Here is a 25,251-nt window from a genome sequence, read left to right as displayed (position 1 = left end):
CAAATTAAGTGTATTACATATATTTTATTCGTTATAAGGGGTGTAAAAACAATAATAATCTACTATATATGCCTATAGCGTTATATAGTGTATCTTTTGTTACTGTGATCATACTATTCGATATAATTAGGCCTATAGGTCTCCACTGTACAAACGTGACTATGACTGCCAACTTATAAACAAACAAAAAAAAACACATTTTAATACTTCACATACCAACAAACAAAAATTTAAGAATTCAAAATTTACATTGAAATACCATACTTCAATTATAGTCTAAAATACAATTCAACATTGCTTAGGTTTATATCAGATGTTATTTGAAATCTTCCCCTCCTCATGTCACTTTAGAAACTACGTTGTTCCCATAGTCAGGTATAGAGGGGTGTACAAAATATGTTCCTTTGGCAGTGCTTCTCTTACGCAAGAAATTCACCATGATTTCGTCTTCCTCTTTCCCCACTATCCCATCAATATAAGCTATACTATGACACTTTTCTGTTTATAAGTGTTAGTTGGAGGTATTTCGGTGAACAATTTATTCTTCCTGCTGGTCCTATCTGCTTCGAGTAGGTCGATGGCATGATCGACTTAGCCCTACAAAGGTACAAGTTTTCTTAAAATAAATAAGTTTCAATACTAACATTTACGAACTGCAAAACTATTATTTCAGGATACAATCTCAACGAAAAGTGCTTGCGTATACTTCCTGTCTCCTTTCACTGCTGAAGATAATTAGAGTTTGTAAGACTTTGTTTTCATTCAAGAGAAAAAGTTGAAAATAACAATTTTCACTTCAACGGTAATTACACTGTGTTACCATTGTTGGCATGCGCAGGCTTTTTGTTGTCCCTCTCGCTTACATTTCAATGTAAGGCAATGAAGGCAGCATAACAAAATTTTAACAAGTAACTGAGAAAATATATAATTTTCAATAAAAATCGCAAATGATCGATTATACACCCACTGATTGACTTTACCCACTTCTACGGTACTATTGTATCTTGAGGCAAATAATAAATATGAGTATGTCTCGAAGCGCCATCCTCAACATAGCTTGACAGCAGTGGGGATAATCGCTTGTGATGTTAGCTGATTAATAAGAATCAATTTAAAAGAAAATACGTAGAACCCGTTACCAGAATTAGCCACTCTTACTAAGATTGGAAGCGTTAATGGATTTATGAATGATTGCAATATCAATTATGGGATATCATGAAATTATATTGATCGAGGAAGCTTTTATTCCGCAGTTAAATTTTTGGTTCACCTTGTTTGATATTAATTCGTATTTTACAATCAAGATGGAGGTTCACGTGAAACTCTTGCTCGGAAGAAGATGGGTGAATTGAATTATCGTCAAGATCTGCGATTTAAATGAGCTCCATCTTCATAGCTATCTGAATTTCCATATTAATACGAAAGAGAATTAATACTGCTTCCAGGAAAGCGAAGATCGCAGTCTCTTCAGCTACAAAATATCGTAAAAGACCTTTTAATCTAAAGATGATTTTACTGCAGTACAAAGATATTAACCTTCTGGATAGTATACGTAAATTTAGTTTCTTTTTCTCTTTATTTTTTTTTTTCATGTCTATAGTAGGCTGTTCCTTCTGTATTGATATACAGTCAACTCCGGGTATAGTGAACCTCTGCGGACTTGCATATTTCGTTCATTATATCCGAGGTTCACTAAATCTGAAGTGTCTCTTAAATGGCAGGAATGAATGAAATTGTGAACAAGAAAATAATAGTAATATACGTTACAAGAGCGGTATGTTGACGTTTTCATGGTCGAGGAAAAGATTGAAAAAGCGAAACGTAGTTGAGCTTTTTTAATTTCCGAGAACATGAAAACAAACATACCGCTCGTGTATCGTACATTATTTTGTGCGAAGATCGTTTATTACATACCTGAAAGACGAATTTCTAATTACTTGCAATGAAATCTCCATGTTGGTTTCTGTTTAATGACGGCAACTTCGGAACACCAAAATATCTTTCTTCAACATTGTTGCTATAAAATGTTTTCTCTGTTTACTATACTCCAGCAGGCCGTGATATACGTCTGTCTTTTTTTCCCCCCAGTCTATAAATGCGAACTTAAAACAAACGGTAAGGTTATGTAATGATTTATTTTTCATTTTAATATTTTAACAATATTATTTATATAACATATTGCAGTAATAACATCGGCATCTGGAATCTTGTTGATTTTTTCACGGCTTCCTTAATGTTACTTGTATCAGAAATGCAATAAGTTTCGTGGAGTAGTAGACTTTACTTAATTTTTGCAAATATTTAAAAACAATAATTAACATTGCAATTTAGGTGAAATTGCAGTGGTAAGTTTCCAATTTATAATTATTACTATGTTAAACGTCTCTAAAAATAATATGTTAAAAGCCTAAAGCAGGAAAATGAATGTCGCGCTTAAGCGGTAAGAAGAGGGAAATTGTTATGTGTGTTACGTTGGGAATACTGAATGTGGTATTTCACACTTACCGCGTATTGGTTCTGTGCGGAAAACAAGCAAATACACACGATCTCGCACAAAATATTATACAGTAATTAAAATATTTCATTTTTGTGGAATACTGTTACTCACGCTGATTTAATTCAACTATGCTGTCGACCAACGTACGCTTGCGAAAGACCACGTTCAATGTTACTTACAATATTCGCCTTACCTTCCAAAGAAAATACTTTATGCTTCGATATTTTTATACAGTACATTCACTGTTCGAACACTAGAAACAGATTGATCAGGTAGAAATGAAGAACGCTGTTATGGTGTGACTGCGTACTCAGCCTTGGAATTTTCCAGGTCACTTAATGGAAACTAAGAGGGGGTTGATGGAGTTTGAAAGCTATCGGAATCATTTTCCGTTGTTTCGATGCTATCTTTCATAATGGAAATGTTTCTGAGAACAAAAGACGGCGGAGGATTAGAAATAACAGTAGAGTAGTGTGCCTGAGAACAGAATGACAACCCTTCGACGGTGGAGTGAGGCAAGGTCGTCATGCGTTGCCTGGATTTACAGTACAGCTCATTGTCTAGGAATCACTAATCCTACCTTTGTCCTTTGACTAAAGGAGTAAGAATGTTGTTCTGAACACAGTCTTTCAATTTTATACAAGAAGGTTTGACTTCAAATAAGAATTTGTCAGGATACAACTCTTGTAACTTCAATTTTTAAGGTTCACTATAACCAAAGCGAGGGTTCACTATTTTTTAATGTATGCAGGTCGGAACGAACAATTTAGGTTCACTATAGCCGAATGTTCACTATATCCAGAGCTGACTGTAATTTCATTAAATTATCTGAAGTTTAGTCCATTAAACATAGCGTTTAATAATTAAAAGATCTTCTGTAGTGTGAAGCGGTGACGGTAATAGAGGGAAATGTCCCTTTTATGAGGGAATTTTATCTTCATTTTTACACGAAATAAAAGATGGATTTTAATGTGAATTTTAATGTGAAACGTTTATGCTTGAGTGTCGGAATGAATGTATAAAACAATTTAATATCTGACGTAATTTTCTTAGCAACGGGAATGAGTTAAGTCATTATTCTGACGTCACTTGCTTATCAATGAATGAAATCCTTACATTAATATGATGTTAGCTAGAGAAATAGACTTAGATGGCCCTCAGACGATCAATATAGGTCAGCGTTTCTCAAACTATGGTCCTCGGACCACCTGTGGTCCTCGAGTTCTGCCCTTGTGGTCCTTCAAAAAAGTCAGAAGAAGAAATACAATTCAAACGAATTGCATATCACACTACAGCTGAAAATCTCAGAGTTTGGATATGACACATGACAATCGCCTTTCACTTTTTCTCCCAGTACTAATATTTTATGAAATAATTTCTTACACTACCCATCTACCCCCTCTACTCTCAGCAACAAACGAGGGATTTAAAGCACTATGAACTATGAACGTGTCATTTCTCACCATCTTTTCCCTGCACATCTGGTGCCGAGCCTCTAACCCAGCCAGGGACCACTCGAATTCATAACAGAGGACCGAAGTACCGAAGCTTTTCATGTATTGATGACTTTCTTGATAGTTTTGCCGACATCTAGTCTGCACATTGAAATGGGCACGTACAATACGTCGTACACAAATAAAATAGAACGTGCCAAATTGCATCTTTACTTGTTGAAAATCGGGCATGTTTGTGCATTTATTTTTTATTTATTTATTTATTTTTTTCAGATGACGATATAAGAAATTTTAGACAACGCACCGAGGTTTTGGTTCACTCTCATTGCCACACCAAGTAAATCCAAGTTCCAATTAACTCTTGTCATATTTACGAAAGTATTTTTTCTTTGAATAGTTATCACTAGGACTAGATATTTCAGTAATGGCACTATAATCACTGATATTAATATATTTCTTCACACACAGCTTCTGAACTATTAGCTCTGCCTAAATGAAGCATATCATTACGTTCCTTTCTTTTCAAAGATCCGGATCGAGTCAGTTTTCCATTATTTATAATGGACACTATTTAACAGAAACATGGACAACTACTGCGTGTACCACATAAGAAGGATTTTAAACAACTGCTAACAGGCAAGCGATGAATCAACAATGCACAAATTTGTTATAAGTTACTTGTGATTGGCTAAAAAAAATATAATTAGAAAAGTATTATAATTAATTAATTCTATTTTAAAATATGTTGCTGTTATTTTCTAATGCCAGGCGTTTGACAATAAAGTCATTTGACCTCTTGCACTCCAATATTTTTCAAAGATAGTATCATGTCCAGCCAATGAAGCACAGATTTTGAGGTGTTCCGAATCCATTTCTTGGTTTGAGTTGCACAATGGGCAGTTAGGGGACTGATATATTCCAATTCTATGCAGGTGTTTAGCCAAACAATCATGGCCTGTTGCCAATCTAAATGCAGCTACATACGATTTTCGTGATAAATCGGGAATTAACTGTGGATTTTGATGCAGAGAGTTCCATTTTTTCCCTTGGGATTGTGTTATCAAATTTTGTTTGTTGAAGTCTAAGTATGTAGATTTAATAAATCTCTTCACAGAGTAATACGTAGATTTAGTAACAGGTCTGTAAGTAGCAGTGCTGCCCTTCTTTGCTAAAGCATCCGCATTCTCATTTCCCAGGATTCCATAATGGGATGGTATCCATTGGAATACAATTCTTTTATTGAGTGATATTAATTGAGAGAGCATTTTAGTTATTTCTGCTGTTTGAGATGAAGGTGTGTGTTTAGAGACGATTGATAGAATAGCTGCTTTGGAGTCTGATATTTTAAAATATAAGTATAGCCTACTGGTATTAAAATATGCTGCAAAAATGATAAATATTCTTTCGAAGGGAACAAGAGTAAGGTGCGCTAATATCTTTTCGCGGGATATCAGCCGAGTTAAGATTTTGGAATGCTCCAAGCTTTCGACTGCTATCTCTGCAGCCATCTTCAGGGACGATGGCTGCAGAGATAGCAGTCGAAAGCTTGGAGCATTCCAAAATCTTAACTCGGCTGATATCCCGCGAAAACATATTAGCGAACCAACGCCGAGAAAGCCTCAAATCATACAAGAGTAAGGTGGTCCGCGGAACTGTTCTGACTTAAAAAAAGTGGTACTCACTTCAAAAAAGTTTGAGAAACGCTGATATAGGTTAATTGCCAATAAAATGCTCACTAAATATTGAGAAGAAAATCGCTTGTTATTAACAAGTCAGAATTGCTTCCTCGTGTACCAAACAATCGTCGGCGAAACGTTGAACCCGAGTGACGCAATGTCGCATGTAGGTCAGTGTCTGTGGTCCGCAAGCTGATGTCAACCAACGTGGGCATGGACTGATGCCCCCACACAATCGCCGTGGGCGTGCGGAGGAATGTCTCCGACCCTCCCTGCAGTAGAGTTGGGTCGATTCGTGAACGAATCGTTCATTCGAACGACTAATAATAAAGAATCGTAAGAATCGATTCGTTGTATCAACGAATCGTCGTTCAAAAGAATCGTAACGAATCGTCGTTCAAACGAATCGTAACGAATCGTCATTCAAAAGAATATGAAGGAATCGGCATGGTATCGTAACCCACGATTCTATTCGTTGTTTGATGTAACCTGTCAACGGACATTTCCGAACCGTGTCGAATGCTCCCGAGCGAGAGTGAAATCAAAATATGTACTGCATTTGTTAAGTATGGAAAATAATGAACACAAACCTGAAATTTGCATAGTTAAATAGAGATGTAATGCAAAAAATGTACTTCATAATAAGGTTCAGTTGATAAATTATAATTTAGAAACATTATCTTGGGTAATTTTGTAGACTAATGGAGTTCATACTGAATGGTTCCAGCCAATGAGAAAGAGACAATCCAATGTCTCGCCTCTTATGCCATCTATGAGAGAGATGTAGAACGTTTTTGTTCTACGCGTGGTTTGCAAAGGAAAGTGTCTTGCGACGATTCAAAAGAATAGTTGGAATCGCAGACTGGGAAGAATCGTGAACTCCTTGACGATTCAAAAGAATAGTTGGAATCGCAGACTGAGAAGAATCGTGAACGAATCGTTAGAATCGATTCGTAATGTGTGATTGAATCGTTGGAATCGACTTCTGAAAAAGAATCGTGTTGCCCAACTCTACCCTGCAGGAATGCCTTTTCTGCGAATTGATTGATGGGCTGAAGCATTTACCACACTCACACTCGTTGTCAGTAATTTCTGTAGTGCATGTGGTTTAGGCCTAATATAAGTTCCCTTTAATTGCTCTTTGATAACAATAATCCAGAATATACTGAGATTTAGAGGTTGTCTTTGTATTTGTGAAATGTGACATTCAGTATTCAAGGTCGTTTTCTCAATTTTTTTTTCAAGCAAATGTGACAGTACCTTCAAATATGCCACAGTCCCTTTTATTCTGTCCACTGGTATTCTGAATATGGAAGCATAGTAAGAACAATCATTTTATTAGAATGTTTTTACTGACTAACTTTCCAACTTCGTCTCTTTGGGCCGTATTCATAGACATTTTTAGCGCGGGTTTTCGGTGGATTATCAGCGTTTTTCGTATTCATAAACCAGTGTTAGCGATAGAATGTGATTTGAATTCTGTACTAGTAACCAGTGGACAGCCGTGGTTAGCTTAGTACGCTCGTAGCGCGTGCTGCGAAATGTCTATGAATACCACCCTTTGTGTCTTTCCTTCGTCTCTGCGTCTTTTTCTCGTCTCTTTGCGTCTTTACTTCGTCTCTTTTGAGTCTTTCCTTCGTCTTTTTGCGTCTTTCCTTCGTCTCTTTGCGTCTTTCCTTTGTCCCTTTGTGTCTTTCCTTTGTCTCTGCGTCTTTCCTTCGTCTCTCTGCGTCTTTCTTTAGTCTCTGCGTCTTTCCTTCGTCTCTGCGTTTTTCCTTCGTCTTTTTGCGTCTTTCCTTCGTCTTTTTGCGTCTTTCCTTCGTCTCTTTGAGTCTTTCCTTCGTCTCTGCGTCTTTCCTTCGTCTTTTTGCGTCTTTCCTTCGTCTCTACGTCTTTCCTTAGTCTTTTTGCGTCTTTCCTTCGTCTCTTTGAGTCTTTCCTTCGTCTTTTTGAATCTTTCCTTCGTCTCTTTGGGCCATATTCATAGACATTCTTAGCGCGGGCTTCCGGTGGATGATCAGCGAACTAACGTTTTTCGTATTCATAAACCAGTGTTAGCGATATGATATGATATGAATCCTGTACAAGTAATCGCTCGATAGCCGGGGCTAGTTTAGCACGCTCGTAGCGCGGGCTAGCGAAATGTCTATGCATAGCACTCTTTGAGTCTTTCCTTCGTCTCTTTGTGTATTTTTTTCGTCTCTGCGTCTTTTCTTCATCTCTTTGCGTCTTTCCTTCGTCTCTTTGCGTCTTTCCTTCATTTCTCTGCGTTTTTTCGTCTTTGCGTGTTTTCTTCGTCTCTTTGTGTCTTTTCTTCGTCACTTTTCGTCTTTTTGTGTTTTTGCGTCTTTTCTTCGTCTCTTTGCGTCTTTCTTTCGTCTCTTTTCGTGTTTTTGCGTCTTTTCTTCGTCTCTTTGCGTCTTTCCTTTGTCTCTTTGCGTCTTTCCTTCGTCTCTTTACGTCTTTCCTTCGTCTCTTTGCGTCTTTCCTTCGTCTCTTTACGTCTTTCCTTCGTCTCTTTGAGTCTTTCCTTTGTATTTTTGCGTCTTTCTTTCGTCTCTTTGCGTCTTTCCTTGGTCACTTTTCGTCTTTTCGCGTCTTTTCTTCGTCTCTTTGCGTCTTTTCTTCGTCTCTTTGCGTCTTTTCTTCTTCTCTTTGCGTCTTTTCCTCGTCTCTTTGCGTCTTTTCGTCTCTTTGTGTCTTTCCTTCGTCACTTTCCTTCGTCTCTTTTCGTGTTTTTGCGTTTTTTCTTCGTCTCTTTGCGTCTTTTCTTTGTCTCTTTGCGTTTTTCCTTTGTCTCTTTGCGTCTTTCCTTCATCTCTTTGCGTCTTTCCTTCATCTCTTTGCGTCTTTCCTTAGTCTCTTTACGTCTTTCCTTCGTCACTTTTCGTCTTTTCTTCTCTTTGCGTCTTTTCTTCGTCTCTTTGCGTCTTTTCTTCGTCTCTTTGCGTCTTTTCTTCATCTCTTTGCGTCTTTTCTTCTTCTCTTTGCGTCTTTTCCTCGTCTCTTTGCGCCTTTTCTTCGTCTCTTTGTGTCTTTCCTTCGTCACTTTTCGTATTTTCTTCTCTTTGCGTCTTTCCTTCGTCTCTTGCGTCTTTCCTTCGTCTCTTTTTGTCTTTCCTTCATCTCTTTGCGTCTTTCCTTCGTCTCTTTACGTCTTTCCTTCGTCTCTTTGCGTGTTTTCTTCGTCTCTTTGAGTCTTTCCTTTGTCTCTTTGAGTCTTTCCTTTGTCTCTTTGCGTCTTTCTTTCGTCTCTTTGCGTCTTTCCTACGTTTATTTTCGTCTTTCCTTATTCTCTTTGCGTCTTTCCTTCGTCTCTTTACGTCTTTCCTTCGTCTCTTTATGTCTTTCCTTCGTCTCTTTGCGTCTTTTCTTCGTCTCTTTGAGTCTTTCCTTTGTCTCTTTGAGTCTTTCATTTGTCTCTTTGGGTCTTTCTTTCGTCTCTTTGCGTCTTTCCTACGTCCATTTGCGTCTTTCCTTATTCTCTTTGCGTCTTTCCTTATTCTCTTTGCGTCTTTCCTTATTCTCTTTGCGTCTATCCTTCGTCTCTTTGCGTCTTTCCTTCGTCTCTTTGAGTCTTTTCATCGTCTCTTTGCGTCTTTCTATCGTCTCTTTGTGTCTTTCCTACGTCTATTTGCGTCTTTCCTTATTCTCTTTGCGTCTTTCCTTAGTCTCTTTGGATCCTTCCTTAGTCTGTTTGCGTCTTTCGGTTCTTTGCTTCGAATCGTTCGGCTCTTTCGGTTTTTTGCTTTGTCTCTTTTGGCACTTTGCTTTGTGTGTTTATGATCTTTGATTCGTCACTTTGTGTCTTTTGTGATATTCTTTATAGGCCTTTGCGTCTGTACATCTTACTGCTTGGGATTATCCCTAGTCTCTTTATTCTTAACCCATCAAATATTTGTTTATATTTTTTTAATTTCTTTGCTTTATTTCATAATTTATTTCATATTCCTTCTTTTCTTTTATCTCTCCCGTTCTGTCATTCTTTTCTTTCGTTCTTCGTATTCTTTATTCCTTTGATTTCTTTCCTTCGTAATAAATGGCAATATGCTAGATACGGAAGTGACTATGGCGATATCTGATCACGTGGCTTATTTTCCTCGTGAGCCCCCACAAAGAGTTTGTACATTTCGCTGCCCAATGTTATCGAATGTAAAACAATATTCCGCCATCTGGATGCTGCCCGCAGGCGGCTGTTCGTAATACGATCGAGAGCTCCAGGGGGCGTTGATCCAAATATTCTTTTGACAGTAAACATAACGATTTGATGTGTTTCCGCCTGGGCCAGCAGTCGATCTTGCTCTGTGATTTCGTGATACACGGGTCCATGCTCAAATGGCGGGTATGTCTAAACTTGTTTGTATCGAATACAACTCTGTGCTTGTGTCGTGTTTGTTCTGAAAGAGAAAGTCTGTGTTAAGTTAAAGCTCCAACTTTATATTGTGTTATCAATGTTTGTATCTTGGGGTTATTTTAGAAACTTGCTAAACATTGTAATGCCGCAAGAAATCTGGAATACTGGAAGACTTTGATGTTACCTATCGTGTATTTACAACATCCGTCCTCAGGAGATAGGTAATTGGTCTGTGTTAGTATGGAACAAGAACTGATTCATGAAGGTAGGCCTATAAGCAGGGCCAGGTATTTATGGAGTTCGGAAAAATCACGACATAATAATAATAATAATAATAATAATAATAATAATTTATTTGAACGATCGTAATAATGGTACACTTTTGGTTGGCACTCCCGATGAAGCAAAAGCTTGTGGCCGGGAGTGGAGTTTACATCGAATAATGAAAAAAGTAATATTACAAGTTTAAGCCTAGACTAAAATAATTATTTAATTGTTTAATTTAAATAATCACATATATGTAAGCAAAAGTAAAGTGATTAATATCCAAATAATAATACAAGAAAGAATAATAGGGTAAACATTGGTAATTTCGTGATAATTTCATGAAAACTAATTTAAAATGTAAATGTGTAAATATATCCTTATTCCGATTTTTTCATCTAAAAGACGATAACTTGCTGTACAAATCTGGAGACATAAAAGATTGGATACGTTCTTGACTATGTGCCAAAAACCACTTTTACAACTTAAGCTGAAAGGTTGGTTATTTCGTGATAATCTTGGTAATTTCGTGATACTGCATTGATAATTTCGTGAGAGGTAGAAGAATTGTGGAAAAATTCATTAAAGTCAAATGAAATTCTCATTTATTGTTACAAGACTTCAAACATAGTAATTCCGTCTAATATTCATAGCAAGAAAACATAGAAATACATATCAACACATAATAAGAATGAAATCAAAGTAAAAATTGAAATTGAAAAGGGATCTTCTTTGCCCTGAAAGGGTGAACACTTTTATTACGGACTTTACTATAGCCTATATTACTAGGGTAACTCTAAAAGTAATGCATAACGTTTGTTTAAAAATTATATTTTTATCCTACAGCTTTGCTATTTTCACAGAATGTAGATGCATCCTTAAGGAACAAGATGTCACTTTTCCACATAATCACTGTCCCTTTCAACTGCCTTACATAACCTAGGAACGAGGGCCTGTGGACCAGCACGGTAAAAGTCTGGATCAACACGTCTGAGCCACTCTTTAGCAGCGTGCACAAGGGAGTCATCTTCTAACCTCGTTCCGCGAAGGGATCCTTCAGTTTACCAAAGAGATGGTAATCGCACGGTGCCAGTTCAGGACTGTAAGGCGGATGTTTCAATGTTGTCTACCCGAATTTCCTGATCTGGTCTGTGGTCTTGTCACTGACATATGGCTGTGCGTTGTCGTGCAATAGCAGAACATCCTGCTTCTCCCGATGACATCGAACACGACTCAGTCGAACTTGAAGTCTGAGAGTTGCAACATACCCATCAGAATTAATGGTGGTTCCGTGTGGCATGATGTCCACAAGCAAGAGTCCTTCTGAATCGAAAAACACAGTAGCCATAACGTTTCCTTCCGAAGGTGTACTTTTGAATTTCTATTTCTTTGGTGAAATTTGCATGATGCCACGCCATTGTCTGCCTCTGGTCTCCGGTCCAAAATGGTGGAGCCATGTTTCATCTTCTGTAAATTTTCTTGCAAGTCATCTAGCACTTATCATTGACACTTAGCATGATAACAAATCAAACAGAAGCTACACTGAACCCATTGCGTCTCCGTTTTCTTTTTTGTTATCACATCTTGTCTTCAGATTTCTAAAATTCCTATTGTAATACATTTTATACTATTTTAAAAATTGTAACACTTAATGCTCAACAAAATTTCGCCTCAAACAGCTAAGATTTCTATCAGTAAAGCTAAGCCTATATGGCGACTACAGATGTATCTAAAATTTCAAAAACATTTCCTAAAATTTCATGAAGATACAATAAATCTTTGTACCAAATATCATATGCTTACCTTTAGTAATAAGCCTGTAATATAATTACAAACATCCACAAAATTTGTATGCCTGAGAGAGAAGTCGACGCAAATTTGCTCTCTCCAAACATAAAAGCTCACTGAAGCAACTACAATAGTCACACAAAGCTTAGCTGTATGTTTCTGGAAACTGGACAACATATGCAATCCCTTGGCGGAAATTTGGATCTCGTAACACCATTGGTTAGTTCACAAAAGAGCAAAGAAAAAGTATCACGAAATAACCACTGCCACGAAATTACCAATGTTTACCCTGTAAGAAATACAATGAAATTATATAAAATATATGTAAGCAAAAAAAAGTGATGAATATCAAAATAATAATACAGGAAATACAATGAAATTAGGGCCTATATCAGGCAAAACATAGAAGATTCTGTTAACTAGAAAGTACAAGAGCCGATAGCACCTTTAAAAAAAATAATAAAATGAAATGAAAAAAGTATTAAATAATGCAATTGTAAAATAAATACAAAATATTATCCAATAATATAATCGAGTAATATATTATATAAATAAATAATATTTTAGTTATAATTTATTTATTGAATTTTGAAAGACTGAAAGATTCCGAACTTAGAAAAATATGTATTTTTTTAATTTTATGTAAAAAAATGAAAAATATAAAAAATGAATATATATATATATATGTATATATATATGTATATATATGTATATATATATAATACTAATCAGTGTTTAAAATCAGTTGAAGTGCTTGCTTTTTAAATGCATTAGGTGTTTACCAATCTTTACGAATTAAGTGATTCTGATTAATAATATGCGGATAAAACAATGGCGACAAATCGCGAAATAGAGTTATAATAGCGAAACATGAACACATTCGCGAATTATTACTAGTGTCGTTTTATAGCGAATTTCATATTCTGACCTTTTTTCGTATTTTTTTCACTTGAATTTGTTATATATTCAAATAGCCTACATTACATGGTATTTCAGGTGTTCTGATTGCATTAGTGAACTGAAAAGATGGAGAATTCAACATTTCACTAATAATTTGAAAGTGTTAATTTGAGGGCTGCAAGTTTTTTTAATGAATGTGTGTTAAATACAGTCTCAATCCAACAAATATTGTCTAATGGCCATACTTCCTCACCTTTACCAGAATCCAACGAACTTTTAATGTTGATTATTTGGAAAGTAATATTCTTACTGAGTTAATAGGCTACTTCAATTCCAAAAATAATTGTATTTTCCAAAATTTCCATTATCTCCGCCAAGAGTACAAATCAATCTCCAACAATCTCTGCCGACACCAATATTAAAAAAACACAAATGATAAAATTAACCTCCATAAATACCTGGCCCTGGGTATAAGCTATGCGATGTTGTAGAATCGGTAGGCTGTATCGTGTTTTATTTTTCCTCACCGGTCCAACATTTCGGAATGGTGCTTGATTTAGTCTGCAGTATATCTGCAATTTCCATCGATATAACGCTAGGCGGTTACTTTTTGTCCTAGTATTTCTCTTGATGATCGCACCTACACGTGGTTTTAAGTGTATAATTCCATTGTTCGGTCTAAATTAGAGTATGCTGCTATTATCTGGAACCCAGTTACTAACAAATATATTGTTACTAGAAAAAATTCAAAATAAATTTATAAAATGGTTATATTACAGACTTTATAATAATTATCCTACCTATGAGAGTTATGCTACAACATTTCCATTTTACTAGTTTGCAAATTCGACGAAATTGTCAATCTTTAAACTTTCTTTATAACATTATTAACAATAAGTTGGGCTGTGTTGGTTTATTTTATTATATAACATTATATGCACCTAAGCTTAAAACAAAATTTCGAAATTTGTTTTACATACCAAGGACAAATACTGAATCCCACAAAAATTCCCCAGTTTTCCAAATGTTACAGTTATACAATAAATTACATCCTCATCCTAATGTTGATATTTTCAATATGAATTTCTCTAGATACAGAATTATTTGTCATCATATTTTACAGAATATTGTTGTTAGTTAATTTGAAGCTACTTTCACACCTTATTTCAATTTCTCTTTTTTTCTTTCTCTTATTTCTATTTTTTTTTTCAGTTTTTAATAAGTGTATGTTTCCTTTGCCTTGTTTATGTTTTTAAATTAATCTGTTAGTCGTGAACAGTAGCGGCTGGTGGTCAAAATAATGAGTGTGCTACAATTTCTATATTGGCCTACTGTATACACATATGTATTTATCTTAATTTGAGACTCGCCTAGTGACGAAATATGAAATCCATACGACGTTCCTTCCTACTGTAGAACCTGTCAATTACCCTGGTGTTAAACCCTTCAACTTGGATATCATACTCTTTTCTATTGACAGTGTTACTTCACAGAATGGATCCTGTGAATTGTTGGAGGCTATGTATCGTAACAATTGAACAGCTCCATCTGTATTCCGGAAGGCAGGTGTTCCGTATAGAACTCAAAGTTGTGTCTTTAACACTCTTTTGTTCAGTACAGTATAGCTGTTGACAGCAACTTCAAGTTCGCGTTCAGGAAAATTAGGCTATCCAAAAATTGCCAGAAAATTTGCTGTTTAACAATTTTGTTGCATCTAGATAGCTTAAAGACTGGAAACGGTGAGTAGTTTTCTGAATTATACGGTCACATACTTCCTTGGCTTCAGTTTTCTGGGATTCCATTCTCCGTCGCTTGCTGACTGATTCAGGATGAACCTCAAAAACAAGACGGCAGCAGCAGTCGGACACTTGAATTACGGTACCAAATACATTGTAAATAGTTCCGAGTTCTTCCACAAACAAGCATTCTTTCGTTACGCTTTACTTTTGCAATCTCCAAGCTGTGTTGTGCTGAAGCTGACTACAGCACTTCCCCGCGTAAAAATAGCCAATCAGAGCAGTGATTTCAGCTTCGCACATGCGCATTAATTGTCTACATTCTCATTTAGAGTTTTGAGTAGCACATTGTACCCCTGAGGCACCAAAGAGCTAAGAGCGAAGACTAAACACTCTATAACGCGTCATGAACATAACCACGGAAAATTGTCAAATGGCAGATCAGATACTATGGTGGTATTGCAAATACATTATTTGAGCAAAAATTATCATTGTGCTGTAGCACTGTAGCACATAAGGACGGGCCGCCCCTAGTCGTGAACATCGTAATTGGGCTTTGCCTGTTATGTTCAACAACAAATGAATAAATAAAATAAAAAATCGTTTCTAAAGTGAAGATATGCAGCATAGTAAAGCTTTGCACCTATCATTTTTTTGTAAAGCTAAGTGAGATAATTCCATGGCGTATCCTCGCACCTATCTCACCAAAATATAATCTCGCTGTTACGAATTCCAGTGACTCTAGATATCCGAACAGTAGATACAGCTTGGTTAATAAATAATAAATAAAGTTACTCAGTTTATCTGGAAGTGAAGGGAAATTACCGTTTTCCTGTCTGGGGTCCAAGTCAGTTTAATATATTTTGTGGTCGTAGCTTAGTGTTTCAGATATAAATTCACCTTTTTTTTTTGCCCGGTGATGAATGTGGACATGTCTTTGAGTTGTTTCTTTTGGAAGGTTGTGTAGCGAGTGACTTTTTAACTTGTATTGTTTTCCTGGAGTTATCAGGATCGTAAAAAGTAGCGAGTGTTACGGCGGACTGCTCATGCTATGCTGGCCAGACATTGGTGGGATGGGGGTGGCAATAAGTGCATTCAGCGTTTTGTTGGAGAACTTCAGTGGAAGGGGTTACGAAGAAGTAATAGTAGGTTTAGAATGGGAATTGGGTGGGCGTGTTCAGTGGCGGATTTCTATATAGCTTAGAACTGCAACCAAATTCCCTACGTTCTGAATGACTTATTTACTTACCGTACTTTACCATTATGTTGGAAGAATATTGTAAGTGATTCAGTAATTTGTAACATATTTTCGTAAGCAAACTATACATACGAGAAAGAGATCAACATGCTAGGTATTTTGTCAGGCAATATGAAATTCATTGGTTTCACCCCAGATCGCGTATAGATTGCTCATTCCTATATTAAAATCGGTTGCACTTTGAAGAGAACAACCGCCAGGATCGCCACCCGTCCGCCGTAAACGAACACCAGATGGCAGTACAATCGCTAATGCAATTAACATGGAAGTTATGACGTGACTCCTTATGTAACAACTAGATGGCAGCATAGTGAACTTGACAAAAGTTGTTACCGTCAAAGCCTATAACGCCGAGCAATCTGGGTATATATATTGATCTAGGGTTTCACTAAACAATTCATTCACGAGACCTAACCTAAAAATGTATTTTGTTTGACCACATGAAATTATTAGTACTAACTCCGAAAACCGAATGTAACCATGAAATATATGCTTAAGAATACTTACTCCTAATAATTTTGCTATTCCAGTTATAATTGCTGTCTCCATTAGCATAATTGCTTCTTCATTATCTTCTTTCTGTTAAATCTGAAAGAACGGAACTTCAGTAGGGGATTATCCCCACTCTCGCAGCACGCTTTGCACTTTCTTGGTGGAGTCGCTGCCATGCTTTTTCCTCATTTTGACATTATTGCAATAAACATCTAAACACGAAAGAAATTTATTAAAATGTGAAATGGTATTTCTATCGATTACCCACCTACATTATCACACCCAAGTGTGTTATACTTATTTACACTTACTTGACCATAGTTTTGAATTGTAATCACAACGCAACACATAAAATAGCTATTATGTATAAATATTAATATTGATATTAAGTAATTATTAGTATGTTCAAATTTCACTAGCTTCCAGTAACCGGCTCAAAAATCTTGTACAGTACTGGATCGACCCTTGTAGCTGATTTCAGAGTCATAGATTCAAATTTTGCAAGTCACAAAGCACATCCAACTTGTATAATTAATTGTAACAATGAAATTTATTGCATTTTTTCGATTCTTACCGTCTTTTGTTTCCTTCAGTGCCTCAATTTTATAGACGAAAAAACTTTGAGATTTTTTTTCTCATCTGGCATCAATATTACCTTTCTACATCTATTCGGCAAAGCTAACTGCGTATTTTTACATTAAATAGCAGTACATACCTCTGGCTTCACTATCCATATTGAAATTACCACAGTTTGACACAATACACAGCACAGGATTCTTTTGTATCAGCTACAGTACCTGGCCACATTATTATAATCACTCACATTTTTACTATATTTTGCATATTACTTCCTCTTTTGAACTCTGGTTTCCTTTCTTAAGCAGAATTCACATTACATATTTAATTTTTAAACAATATTAAGTAAAATTACAATTATAACAATGTTAATTCAAGAAATATTGATAAATAACCAACCACACCTCATTTTTACAGAAATTTCAGTATTTCGTACGACCTCCTTTGGCTTTAATTACAGCTTCAATTCTCTTTGGCATGCCCTCAATACACTTCTGTATTATTTCCTGGATCCTCTCATTGTGATTCCAAACATGTATCAGCCTTTCAATAAGTCCAACTCTGGTAGTAATAAATTCTTTTGCCATATCTCTTTTTACGAGCGCCCAGACGTTCTCAATGGGATTCAAGTCCGGTGAGTTTGTTTAAAAATTAAATATTTAATGTGAATTCTGCTTAAGAAAAGAAATCAGAGTTCAAATTAGGAAGTAATATGCAAAATATAGTAAAAATGTGAGTGATTATAATAATGTGGCCAGGTACTGTACAAGGGTCGGTCCGGTTTTTTTGTCACTACTGTACAACATTAATTTCATGGAACTCCAGTCTGTCCCAGCTGTCTGCCAACATTAATTGTTACAAAATCACTACCATTTCTTGTATTTATTAGTATCGATATTCGAAATGAAGTTGGCAAAAGAAAATTCAACCTGCAAACTAGAAAATCACCACACTCCAATAGCATATGTAAGTTAGTAATGGGGAGAAAAATTGTTATGTTTCACCCTTAGGGTATGAAGTAAGCTGATCCGGACTATAGTTCAGTGAATTTTTTGCTGACGTATTCACGTCATCTGCATAAACAAGCAGCTGAATGTAACCCGTTCAATTCAGTCTAGTTAAGCAGGTGGTGGGAGTTCCTGGTCATGACGCGAGCATGGTACAAGAAGAGGACAGAGGACTTTTTTTACCAGGAATCGAACCCGGGTCGCCTGTATTTAGTTGTAGCTCGAAGCTCCATTATTTGAGTCGCAATGGAAAACATAAGTAAAAGACAGTTAACTCTTAAATTGACAATGTATCCTATAGGATACAACAGGTTAATAGGCTATATGCTATAGAACAATAGAAAAAAATTGGTAGGAAAGTTAAAATTTTACAGTACTATAATATTGCACAACATATAAAATATGGACATTGTGGAAGTTGTTTTCTTTACAGTCCGACACGGTTTAATAAACTAGTGTGAGAAATGAAGTTTGCAAAGTTAAGGATTAAAAATGTAGATGTTTTACTAAAGGAAAGTAACGTATCTTTTACACTCATGAGGTATCAAACCAATACCTTACTATAATAATACCGGACAGCTAGCAGTTCTGCGCGCGAACGACGCTGGTGCTGCTACCTAGACGGCCGGTGTGGCGATACTCGCGAAACAAGCTGTAATCAACTGCAATGTGTATTCTTACTGGGCTAGTTAATAGTTTTATTAATTAGTGCTGTGTTAAAATGTCAGGGTGTATGTGTGCTGTTTATAATTGCTACAAAATTACAGCATTACAAATTGCTCCAAATCGTACTTTCGATTTCCGACGGATCATAAAACGAGAGTCGACAACATTCTTTAGTAGGCCAAATTCCTTCGTGCTTGTGTTGATAGAAAAATACAAATTAGCTTTTTTATTTAGACCTAATAAATGAATAGAAGTTAAAATGTATAGGAAATTTTAAGGTTTCATCAAATTAAGTTTTATTGTTGTCCACATGCCTTTACTACTTATTATAAGCATCAGATTACTATCAGTTTTATCTTTGCAGTTGTCAGCAATGCGTATATAAAGCATTATTGTAAATTCATTCCTAATATCAGAGTTGATTAAAAACCAAAGAAAAACATGTAACAATTAATTACGGAAAGTAATATGAAGTAGGCCTATGCAATATTTCTCATAACATGCAGCTGTGATATACTATTGAACATTTCTTAAGTGTTTCATTTATTATTCCAAATTAGTAACTCACGTTTTAAACAATAGTCAGAATCCCGCTATGTTAATATTTGTATACTAGCCGTACCCGTGCGCTCCGCTGCACCCGTTAGAAATAAATATAAAATAATTACATAATTAAAATAGGACATTTGATCCAGGGAAGATTCGTGTTTGATAGAAGGATAAATCGTTTAATATGATACTTGATTTAAATTGCATCCAAATAATTAAAATGCGATCATTTTGGTCCAGAGACCACTCATTGGTGCAATGACAATTTCTTTAACATGTTTCTAATTTTTATTACATGCAACCATAGTTTAATGAACATTGACATCATTTAGATTTAATGTGTATATTTTATTTTACTTGTTATAGGTTTCCATTGAATTATGGTAATAACTTAATTTTAACCCTTGTTTTCTACGTATTCAGTAAATGGCGTTTGACTCACTATGGTTCTGAACCCTTCAAATAACTTAAATTATATTCTATAATATTACATTATATTATATTATATTATATTATATTATATTATATTATATTATATTATATTATATTACTGTATATTATATTATATCAGAAGTTACTGTAATAACATTATAGCATTATGTCCATGTAGAGAAACTACACTTTCCAGTGGTGAAACAATAATTAATTATACAAATCGGTTAATTTAGCTTCCAATATTACTTCATACAAACACAAACATTTTTTGTAGGCTATCTTTCATTGCTTTCGATTGTTGTTGTCCAAGGCCCCTTATAGATGAAGTCATTTGTTTTTTTATTTCATTATACGGCCTTAGATGGCAGTTATTTTAATTTTAAAACTCATTTATCTCATTAAATATCAGTCCTATCAAAATTTTTCAAGGAATAAAACTTATCGCAAATTATTTTTAAAGAACCTTTTGTTATGTAACATTTTTCACAAAAATCAATAATAAGCGAGATATTTCGATTTATTTAATTCGTGGTCCCCTTATAACCCCCCTTTTAAATAATGTATCTTGAATGCTATATAGCCTAAAATCTAAGTTACAACGAACATAATTTATATTCCAATTTTCATCGAAATCCGTTCATCCATTATCGCGTTAAAAGGTAACAAACATACATACAGACAGACAGACAGATATACAAACAAAAATTTCAAAAAAGCGATTTTCGGTTTCAGGGTGGTTAATTATTTATGTTAGGACCAATTATTTTTGGAAAATCGAAAATTACCAGAAAAATTTCGGCTACAGATTTATTATTAATATAGATGTGGACGTAATTCCATCCCACTCCGCTTGATGTCAGGTCCGCGATATTTCGCACTCACGTCAATGCTGCTAGTATACAGCTGTCCGGTATTATTATAGTAAGGCATTTGATCAAACCCGGCACCGTCACCAAGTTGGTGCAGGAAGCATGCATGTTGTTTCCATCCCTCTGCCGCCGTCTCGGTGGGAATATTACTCCAGGGGGTGGAAGGCACTGCTAAGAAGCCCCGCATTATGAATGCTTGAACGGTCGTCGTTCTGCGTGACATGACACACACAATGGAGGGTGGCAGAATGTTTCTTGAGAACTCTTAAAATATTCCCGCTACTGTATTCACAAGACGTACATATTGTTTCGTATGTGACTTTCATGGATATTTCATATTGGCTCTTTTACAGACAGGCTTAAGTCTGCGGACAAAGGACTTTCTAACTATAGTCCATACTTCGCTTGGAATCATCTCCAGCTTCATCAGGTATTGCTTGACGTACGTGAACTAACGACAGTCATGCCCAGTTTCACCAAGCTTCTTTAAATGAGCCAAAACGATATGCTAACAAACGGTTCTTTTAATTTTAAAGTCATCGTTAAAAGACGGCCATTTCACCGAACCCCGTTTCCTTTAAATTAACGTGCGTTTGTTAACTTAGAGATTTCTTATTTGTATCTTGCATATCATATTTTTCATACAACCATCACTTTGGAATTGCGAATGTGATTGGTTGCATAGGATCACGGCCTCTTGGTTGCATAGGATCACGGCCTCCTGAATTTGTATCGTTGTAAAGTTGTCTTTGCCTGAATTATCGTGACTTCGTGAGTGCGTAATTTAAATCATGGAACATCCACAGAAAAGACAGCGAGGGAGTAATTTTGCAGCAACAGAGAAATCAATATTTATAGGAATTCTACAAAAGTATGTGTGTATAATTGAAAATAAGAAGACAGACGGGACTACGCTAAGACAGAAAGAAGCTACTTGGGAAAAACTTTGTAGTGATTTCAATTCATATCCCAATGTCGCAAAGCGAAATGTGAAACAACTGAAGTCATTTTATGACAATTTTAAAAGAAAATGTAAGAAGAGCTTGGCAGACGAGAAGGTGGAACGTATGAAGACTGGAGGTGGCCCTATAAATACAAGCAATGTAATGGATGAGAGCAGCATGAAACTTCTTTCTTTATTGAAGGACCAGATCAACCCCCTTCACAACACGAAAGATTCTGATGCTTTTTATCAAGAAGGTAAGTTTCATCCGGTAATTATGTAGTAATCATCGGCCAGGAGCCATCTTCTCGCAATAGAAGTCCAGGACACGTGGGCCTACTTCCCGTTAGAATATAAATAGGCTTTCAATATATCAATAAAAAAACGTTGAAATTTAATTAAAATACATATCTCCCATAAAAGCTACACTAATGAAGACACAATTTTATTTTGCTTCACTGGCTTCTGCGAAGTGTGACAAACAGGTGGTTTTAGTTTGAAACCAGAAGTACTTACAAACAAAATCGTTTAATACCTGTATAATATTCTAATGAACTGTTGTTTACCTCTTCACTTGTTACTAATTACCAACATAACATGGAAGTGGTCCAGGAAAAATTGCTAGTGAAATGGTCTGTTTCCCTAGTAGCCTATTGCGTCCTGGACCTCTCGAATATTATTGTAAGAAGTAGGGGATCCTACAATGCTGCAAGCAACACAAATAAGTAACAAATGATTGTAATGATATTTGTGCCTGCAAACTAAAGCCACGTGTTGATCACTATACACTCCTCACAGAAGCAAAATAAAATGTAGTCTGCCTTGTTTGGTGTAGCTTTTCTGGAGAAATGCCTCTATTTGGTAATATAGACCTATGTGCCCTGGACCTCTATTGCAGGAAGATGGCCTGATCAATGCTTACTACTTAGCCTAATTACCTTGTATCCTATATTTTGCTTTAATGTTTGTGCTATAGGCTAATAATATAAATTATTGTCATAATACATTTAAATCTATTTGTGGTTAATATTTACTTTATCAATACTATAGTTCTTGACGTGCAAGTGTTGCATCATTCACATAGTGTATTGTCTCTGACATGGCGTTGTTTAATTATTTATTGCATAAGTAACTTACATAACCTAACTTCCGGAGAGTGAGGGAGTAGTCTGAAGCATAGCTGAATGGAAGTAACACAGGGAGAAGTGGAGAAATAGTGATATTAACGGTATTGATATAGTAAATACGCTATTTGGCCTTAAGGGTATAATCATGTGACAAATACACGAGGGTGTACAAATTTCTTTTATTATACAACACTGTTTCCAAATTTAAGCATGCAGGGATTCAAGCTTTATTTTGTAAATTACCTTCAAGATACTTCATGATACTTTTTTTTTTTTAATTTGAAAGCAATGATTTAATATATTTAACCAAGTCAACAAACAATAATATACATATTCTTATCTTTTGGAATAAAACTGACCTTATACAGGAGGATTACTTTGGCATTCATTCTGTTATACTCGTATATGTTATTTTAACTACCGGTACAGAAAGTGTTGTAATACAGAAGTATTCCATTTTATAATGAATTAAAAAATAGGTATGTTTCGTATTACATTCTATCGTTCAATTTTAAGTGAATAATTTATTCCATCATGATAATAAATTAGTACATAGTCACTCATTGCTAACATACAATCACATATTTGTTTGTTCAGTAGATCACAACATCACAAACTGCATAGTATCAGAAGACGATCCAAAGATTCTGCTTCCACTATCAACTGAAATTCTATGTGAGATGCCAGAATCTGTTCTCGAATGCCAGCTGATCACCAGACCAACATCGCCAACATTAGAGCCAGAAGCAGCCAGTGAACCTGTGCCTTCAACTAGCAACATACAGCAACCAACCCAGTCGCAAACAGATACTCCACGTCTTTTTCTTTCAAGGAATAGGCCCAACCTTAAACGTAAAGAAAGTCAAACTGTGAGATGTAGAAAAAATATAGCTTCTTTGGCAGAAGAACGGAAAAAAGTAATTGAGCTTGAATGTGAGGTACTAAATGATACAAAGAAAAAGGACGATGAATTAAGGGCTCTAAAATTTAAGGTTCAAGAAGAAAAATACAAAGCCTATGAAGCCAAGAGATTATATTATGAAAGGAAACTTGCCACAATTACTTAAGTTCAAGATAGCTTAACTATGATGTTATGGCATAATCTGATACGTTCATTTTCCTAATTTTACTGGAGAGCTGTTTAAAGCTTATTCTTTCAGGAAAAATCAGGGCTACATTAGAGGAAATATGTTTTTTATTAGTATTAGTTGCTAATGGGAGTAGACATCAGGTTTTCTCACAACGTTAAAACCAACATTTTTAACATAGCCTAACAAGGCAATAAAATATGTTTGCCAGAATTATACATATCACCTTCTGCCATAACACCACAGAAAGTAATTGAAAATAAGTTAGTTATATTGTTAGATGGGTGGGTAGTTAGTTTCCAATGGCAAATTCTTCCTGTGTTTTATTTATTTGGTTGTTTTCAATTAAGTTTACTGTCGAGTGTTATACCAATGTAATTTATATTATTACTCTTTTCTATCAGTTTCTGCCACAACACCACAGAAAGTAATTGGAAATAAGTTAGTTATATTGTTAGATGGGTGGGTAGTTAGTTTCCAATGGCAAATTCTTCCTGTGTTTTATTTATTTGGTTGTTTCAATTAAGTTTACTGTCGAGTGTTATACCAATGTAATTTGTGTTATTACTCTTTCCTATCAGTTTCTGCCATAATATCACAGAAAGTAATTGAAAATAAGTTAGTTATATTGTTAGATAGGTCTTCAATGGCAGATTCTTCCTGTGCTTTATCTATTTGGTTGTTCGAATTACGTTTAGTGTCGAGTGTTACGCCAATGTAATTTGTACTATTATTATTTTCTGCTGGTTAAGTGTTTAATTGTAGTGTAGATTTATTTTACTGCTGTCTTATAGAAAAATATTGATATACTGTTTCGCCATTGATTTCCTTGTTATTTTCATGCAACTATGTATTCAATTCTGTTATTGCTTTTGAAATTGTTTCAAAGTTGGATGATTTTTCTACTGGTTTTAGGAGAAGTAGGCCTAATTGAATTGAAACTTCTTATAAATGTATGATAGTTTTCCACTATAAATAAGTGAATAAATAAAGTACATGTTATTTTTGCCGAACTTACTATGCAAAATGATTGTTTATTATTGCTGTTCTGACTGCAATAGCACCTCCCTCTTCTCCATTAACAATTTCAGGGACTGGAACATCTTCGAACTGCCATCTCTCCCTGTTGAACATAAACTGCTCAAGAGTGACATCATCTGGAGGGTCTTCATGATTGGTTTGTAAAGCAATATTGTGTAATACTGCTGTTGCAACTATTACATCCATAGCTGTGTCGATATTTGTTCTCAAGCCGAACTTTAAGGCTGGAAACCTTCTCTTCCAAATCCCGTATTGCCTTTCCACTGTATTTCTGGTAGCAATATGCGAATTATTGTAATTCTGTTCAGCTTGAGTTCTTGGATTCAAGAGTGGAGTCATTAAATAGGGCTTTAATGGGTAACCACTATCACCCAATAATAAACCACGTCCTATACGTCCTGTCTCAAATAGCATTCTCCTCCCACACCTTTGAAAAATAGTACTGTCATGGACAGAGCCTGGCCATCTGGCAACTATATCCCTTATGAACAGCTGAGAGTCAGAAATGGTTTGAACATTTAAAGAAAAGTA

General features: G+C 35.5%; 2 protein-coding genes and 1 long non-coding RNA gene across 15 annotated transcripts in view; 2 read left to right on the top strand and 1 right to left on the bottom strand.

Annotated features, from left to right (window-relative positions):
• LOC138701955 (uncharacterized) overlaps nt 1-25,251 on the top strand; it is a 920,371-nt gene that overhangs the window by 320,674 nt on the left and 574,446 nt on the right. Inside the window, exon 1 of one of the 13 annotated variants that reach the window (XM_069829336.1) lies at nt 9,860-9,969. The exons of the other annotated variants lie outside the window; for them this stretch is intronic. Within the exon in view, the coding sequence (XP_069685437.1) occupies nt 9,895-9,969 (75 nt within the window). The 5' untranslated portion in view covers nt 9,860-9,894. Of the gene's footprint in view, nt 1-9,859; nt 9,970-25,251 lie in introns of those variants that run through there. 13 annotated transcript variants of the gene reach the window in all.
• On the top strand, nt 20,994-24,728 carry LOC138701951 (myb/SANT-like DNA-binding domain-containing protein 3). Its single transcript, XM_069829330.1, has 2 exons — nt 20,994-21,721; nt 23,192-24,728. The coding sequence occupies exons 1-2, from the start codon at nt 21,313-21,315 to the stop codon at nt 23,656-23,658; spliced, it is 876 nt and encodes a 291-aa protein (XP_069685431.1). The 5' UTR covers nt 20,994-21,312; the 3' UTR covers nt 23,659-24,728.
• Nucleotides 23,076-24,780, bottom strand: LOC138701953 (uncharacterized). Its single transcript, XR_011332731.1, has 2 exons — nt 24,698-24,780; nt 23,076-23,436 (listed from the first exon to the last, which is right to left on the bottom strand). It is a non-coding gene; the product is annotated as an uncharacterized lncRNA (long non-coding RNA).

This window comes from Periplaneta americana, chromosome 6 (assembly GCF_040183065.1).
Source record: "Periplaneta americana isolate PAMFEO1 chromosome 6, P.americana_PAMFEO1_priV1, whole genome shotgun sequence".
In the NCBI taxonomy this organism is placed as follows: Eukaryota; Metazoa; Arthropoda; class Insecta; order Blattodea; family Blattidae; genus Periplaneta; species Periplaneta americana.
The sequence above is the reverse complement of the archived record's forward strand: the minus strand, read 5'-3'. Positions and strand labels throughout refer to the sequence as shown.